Below are 6,000 nucleotides of genomic sequence, written 5' to 3' on the forward strand. Positions count from 1 at the left end.
TCTCTCTGCAGAGCTCATACTTGAGGCCAGGACCTTGTGGCACTCTCCCAGGTACCCCCTCTCTTCCTGGGCCAGTCAGTACTCCCTGCCTCCACTGTGCTAGGGCCCGAAACTGACTACATGGGCACCAATAGCTGGGTGGGGGCTGGGAAAACTGGGGAGCTTGCACCCCTCATCCTAGGGGATACTATGCACTATTCAGAAATATGGACTCTGGGTTACTCATCTCTGAATTTTTTCAAGAGAAGTAGAAAATTCCACCTACTTATGTGCAATCTCCCCAATTTTCTAATTTGGTAACTAATTTAAAGAATAAAGTTTAAATCCTATGCACCAGAGAGATGTCTGCCTGCTGGTTTGGCCTGAGGCTGCCAGGCTGCAGCTTGTGTCTGAGGCCTGTCCTCTGTGATGGCATTTATCTCAGGAGTTATCTGGTCCCTGGTCCCTGGTCCCTGGTCAGGGATCTGCCTCTGGACTGCCCAACTACAGACCCCTTATCCAAGGGGAGGGTCATACCCACATGGCCCCAGGGCCAGGAAAACACGGGGTCTCAGCCACTGGTGGCTGCGTGAAGAAGGAAGGACAGAGGAAAAGGAAGGAGGTGGGGGGGACTATACCATTAGTAACCTATCCATTGGCAGAAAGTAAGCAAAATGCCAGCAGCTCTCGGATGTCAATAAAACCACCCTTGAGTACCTACGTGCCATCCAGCTGAAGGTTTAGAGTGCACTGAAACTTTGAGCATCTGCTTACTGCATGTGGGATCAACCAGTCCTGGGTCCAGCTTTCTGTGGAAGAAGCAGGGCCAGACTGAGCAAGGTCATCAACACCTAACAAAGAGAGGCCAACAGAGGAATCCCTGCTGACTCTTGAGATGGCAGAGCTCAGAAGGGCCACAGCCAGCCCAGAGAAAAGACTTCAAACAACTCCTGCTCAGACACGGGTGTGCACAGACCTCTCCGGGCCTCAATTTCTCCAAATGTAAAATGAAGAGGGTCAGCAGTTCATTCCAGGTGCGTCTTCGCAATTTCGGCCGCATCCTCGTACCAAATGTACAAACATTTCTTTAATGTTTTTCTGTAAAATTGACTATATTTTTGAAAACCTAAAATGAACTCATTACAAAACAACCGTAAAAGGAAAACCTGTATCATTGGCCTTACATACACAGACCATAATCCAAAGAAACCAGACCAGTATATTCAATTCTAGCCAGATGCTGCTGTGACTGAGCAGGGAGTGTCCTCTGTGCTGGGCAGGTGTCAGAGAGATGTCAGACACCTGAGCACAGTGGAGGCTTTCCCTGGCTACTGGAAAAGGAAATAACTTTCCCACTCGGGAATTCCACCAGAGCTCCCTGACTGCCCTGAGGGCTGCAGGGTGGGGTGTGGCGAAGGTAGGGTCCTAATGTGAGGTCACAGGTAGTTTGGACTGTCTGTTCATCCTTTCTCCAGGGGACAAAACGTGTAGTCCTTTCATAAAGCAGAACAAAACTCGTGATTTTGCGAGTTGGAGAAGGTAGAGGACACCACCAGCTCAGTCTCAGAAAGCAAACCTGGAGAAAGGTGGGTGCAAGTATGCGTTAGGATGGAAGGCTAAGATGTCGTGGGGGTGGAAGGGCGTTGGAGGGAGGGTAGCCTCTGGTGGACCCTCCTAGTGCCAGGGTCTCAGTGCACTAGTTTGGCTCTAAGGCCACCAGTTGGCCATGGGCCTTGAATGCCACGCTGATGGGTTTAGAACCCAATTGGCTTCTGACAAAACTGCCACCTTTGCCTCGTCTCTCTCCTCAGAACTGCCTGCAGGCAGCCCTACACATTACAAATGGTGCTGGGAATACAGAAGTTTTCACTGAGGATTCAGAAATTGAAATCGATGCCTGCTTGGCCTGGGGAAGGCTGCACCCCAAGGCCAGCTGCCTGCTCCCTGGTTGGTTGCTCCCTTTTCAATTTTTTCAGGAGAGCCTGGCCTCAGAAACAAGGTCTGCACAGACTTTGGCCCAGCGCTCACCGCTGGCACACCCCGCCCCGCAGCCCTCTGCGAAGTCAGACAGAGGCCTTTCATGGCTTCAAAAGTTCCACCAGGTCCTCCAGCCACAGGAGGCTGGAGTGGGTAACTGAATCCTACTCAAGGAAAAAAGGCACAGTGACCTTTTGTCCCAGCAGAAGTTCCCGGCTTTCGGCTCTCTCCCCGGCCGGCGGAGGCGGCCCAGCCAGGGAGCGAGGAATTGCAGATGTGCACAAGGGCCGCAGCTGCCCTCCCCAAGGCAGTGCTACCTCGCCCGACAGCGGGTCTCCACGGTACCCAGGAAGCCTGAAGCCCGACCCCACTCCCGGTCCTGGCCCCCCCTCTCCCTGCTTCAGTCTGAGGCTGGCGGTCAATTGCTGCCTCTTCCTTGCACCTCGCCCCAGAGCTCGATCTAGCAAAGAGGCGGCCACACGGAATCAACACTTCTAGGGACAAGAGGTTCATGATGGGATGCGAGATGGGTGCGCAGTTCTGGGGCGAACGCACCCTGAGCCACTCGTGACACTGCCGTGGATGGCGAGGGGGGTGTAGGTGGGGGCAGGTGGGGTCGCGTCGCCTTGGTGGGCGCCGGGCACTGAGAGCCGATTGGGCACCCCGCGCTGGGGATGCGCGTGGCCACCTTTGTGGGAGACTTGGGGCAAGAAGAGAAAAGCGCCCTCACTGGGCAGGGGGTGCGGACCCCACTGTGGTGCAGCGTCCAGGAGCGGACGCAGCCAATTCCCTCCCCTCTGTGTGGACCGGGCTGGGTCGCCCTCACCAAGCACAAGACCGGGATTGGGCACTCCCCTCCCCCCACCAGCCACTGGGGGGCCCAAACCCATCGACGCTCCCCTCCCGCGACGCTTCCCGGTCCCGGCAGCCCACTGTCGGGCTCAGGCGCTGAGAGGCTGGGGCGCCGGCGGAGGGGCCGCACTCACCGCACATGGTGGCCGCTCTCGCGTGCTCCGGGGCTCTGGGCTCGCTCTCTGCAAACACTCGCACTCCCGCGCCAGGCGCTCTCGGACTCCCGCTGCTCCGCCGCCGGCCCTTATAGCCCCGAGCCCGCCGCCAGGGGCGGGACTGAGGCGGGGCCTAGGTGGGGCGGGGCGGAGCCTCCTCCCCTCCCTGCTCCCCATTGGCCTTCGGTTGTCGTGACAACGGTGGGACGGGGTCCCCTGGAGTCCAGGAAGGGGGCGAGGGGCAGCTTCAGGCGCCAGTCCCGTCTGGAAAGCGGGCGGTGGGCATCGGGTCCTGGAAAGGGGCTGGGGGTTGGGGGCTCGGGGCTCGGGGCTGGGGGCTGGGGAGGAGGGCTGACTCGGCCTCAAACGCCGAGGAGCGCGGGGCTTGGGCAGGTGCCTGTTTCCCAGTCTGTAAACCAGGTGGCGATGGACCAACTCCAGGTCGCGGGGAGGATTAGGACTGTCTGTGAAAGGCACAGAGCACGTCGGGCGTGACACGCGGCCCAGACTCCTCTCTGCACACCTGAGACGCAGCACACGGTGGCCCGCAACCCGGTCCCGCCTTCTGAGGAGAGAACTCCGGCCCCTGGTTGGCAGATGAGAAAACGGAGGCTCCTGGGAGATGGAAAGGGACTTGGACAAAACTAGGCGGCAGAGCCCTGGCTGGGGAGCAGGTGGTGGGAGCAGTTGTTCCTACACCGAAAGGATGCGGTTCCATTCCGGGTTGGGGCGCCTACAGGAGGTAATTGATGGATGTTTCTCTCTCACATCGATGTCTATCTCTCTCTCTCCTTTCTCTAAAAATCAATAAAAACATATCCTCGGCTGAGGCTTACATTTAAAACAAACAAACAAACAAAAAACAAAACAATTAGGCAGTGTCGGTGGTGGCAGAATTCGCGCCTGGTCTCTACTGCACAGCTGGAACTCGGAGGCCAGGACGTCCCAGGTCCAGAGCCAAGCGGGGCCGCCGGGGAAGCCGCCCCTCCTCAGCGGGCAGGCCGGGCTGTCCGCGCAGCTGCCCCGCGCGCCGGGGGCTCCTGGCCCCAGCCAAGAGCCCCAACCCGCCCCGTGACTCACAGAGGCCGGTGCTCCCCGCCCTGGTTCCCGGCTGTCCCCTCCCCTCCCTACTGCGCCCCTGCGTCGGTCTCCCGTGGGAGGTCACGAGGACTGGCCCAACATTTGCGTACTTTGAAGCCATCTGGTGTTTTTTACTTAAAAAAAAAAGAAGAAGAAGAAGAAGAAGAAGAAGAAGAAGAAGAAAGGAAGAAATCCTGAAACTCTTAACAGATCCTCCCGGTCATGGTGGAGAACAAAACGAAACTTTTTACATCATAGTCTAGAGCGTTTCCTGATGTAATCTCTCATTAACTCACGTTGGCTCTGCATGCCCTGAGGGGAGGAGGTGTATGCTGTACACATTTGCCCAATGAGAAAACTGGGGCTCAGTGACTGTAAGGAGGGAGTTTGGCTGGAATCGTCCTGATGGGGTGTAGCGCAGCCTCTGTATTTGCCCCTCAGTCTCCTGGTGCTAGGGATTCAATACTGAGTGGAAATAGGTCCAGCCTGGCCCTCCTGCACTTTCAAAGTGGTGGGAGGCAGACACTAGTCCAGTGTCACACTGAGCCAGACAATTCCAGTTGGGATATGGGGAGGGTGCCAGGCTCTGCCAGGACTGGGCTGGGGTTGGGACTGGTACAGGTCCATGTAGAGCCAGGGCGGTTACCAAGGGAACAGATTCCAGGAGGGAGGCAGGAACAGGCATGGTCCCAGCTGGGGGCTAGAGCTCCAGTCTGCAGGCCAGACCGTTCTACCCCAGACCAGCCTCCGCCCTCTGTGACTGAGGCGAGGATGGGTGATGTCAGCGGGCCCTCTGATGTTAGGGAGCTCCCGGCTTCTAGCAGAGTCCGGATCTGCCCCCCATCCTTCTCTGGGATTCACAGCTGTCCTTTGTGGAGAGCATAAATGCTAGGACCCCTGTGGAGGCATCTGAAGCTGCTGCTAGCCCAGCATCCCCACTGCTAGGGAGACCAGCCCCTGAGAGTTCTTTGGGAGGACAGTGGCCTGGGCTGGGCCACATAGCATCCTGATGGGGAAACCAGCAGGAAAGATGAGTTTATCCCCTTCATGGTGGTGCAGCTGGCCGCAGGGTAGACTGGTGATGCTGGGGACCCTCTGGTCATTTTTGGAGGCCCTCGATTCAGCCAGTTCTGAAGCCAGGATCTATCCCTGAACTTCTCAGGAAGTTCCTGTTTGCTTGAGGCAGTCTGAAGCGACTTCTTCCATTTGCAACCAAGTAAAGTCCTGATTACTTCAACCTGGAACTGCAAGCTGAGGTTCAAGGAAGCGGTCAGCAGCTGGTGGCCCCAGCCCATAAGGTCCCGCTGGCTGAAGCCTCCTCCTGCCCAGCCCCTGGGGTTTGGGGAGATTAAGCAATCTGCCCAAAGTCACACAGCTGGGAAGTTGGGGGCTAGTCTGGACAGGAGGCCAGCTTGTCCCTGTCAGGGGAAGGAGGTTAGGGGACCTGGCATAAATGCCTCCCCAGCCTGGCCCCGCACTCATGCTTTCATGAGGGTGAGCTTGAGCAACTGGAGACAGCACACAGGACCTGCTGGTGAAATAGGAATTTTAGGGGAACATAGGCAGGTTTAGGGAATTTTTAGAATTGGCATCCATGGAAAAAAACATAGGGCTACAGAGGGGGAGAAGGTATATTTCCATAACACAAGGAAGCCAGGTGACACTACATTTCCATAAGACAAGGGAGCAGCAACAGTGGTATTTACATAAGACAAGGAAGCAGCAACAGGTATATTTCCATAAGACAAGGGAACTGGAAGTAGCCAAAAAAGGTCAAAATAAAGAAGAAGGAAGAAAGCACAGAAGGAATAGGAGGACAATGAGGGAGGAGGGCCTCAGGAGTCACTATATAACCAATTCGAAAGGGAATTTTGACGAATCAGTGGGGATACTAGTATCAGGACACAGGAACTACAGCCTTTATAAACCATGGAAACAGAAAGTCAGTAGGACCCTT

The 6,000-nt window shown here is 56.4% G+C and overlaps 1 protein-coding gene across 1 annotated transcript in view; it reads right to left on the reverse strand.

The window, feature by feature from the left end:
- Positions 1-3,050, reverse strand: part of GFPT2 (glutamine-fructose-6-phosphate transaminase 2) — a 43,810-nt gene extending 40,760 nt beyond the window's left edge. Inside the window, exon 1 of the mRNA XM_080673444.1 lies at positions 2,943-3,050. Coding sequence (XP_080529570.1) covers positions 2,943-2,949 — 7 coding nt within the window. The 5' untranslated portion in view covers positions 2,950-3,050. The remainder of the gene's footprint in view (positions 1-2,942) is intronic.
- Positions 3,051-6,000: the final 2,950 nt, after the last annotated feature.

Source organism: Plecotus auritus (genome assembly GCF_963455305.1).
Source record: "Plecotus auritus genome assembly, chromosome: 6".
NCBI classification, from domain to species: Eukaryota; Metazoa; Chordata; class Mammalia; order Chiroptera; family Vespertilionidae; genus Plecotus; species Plecotus auritus.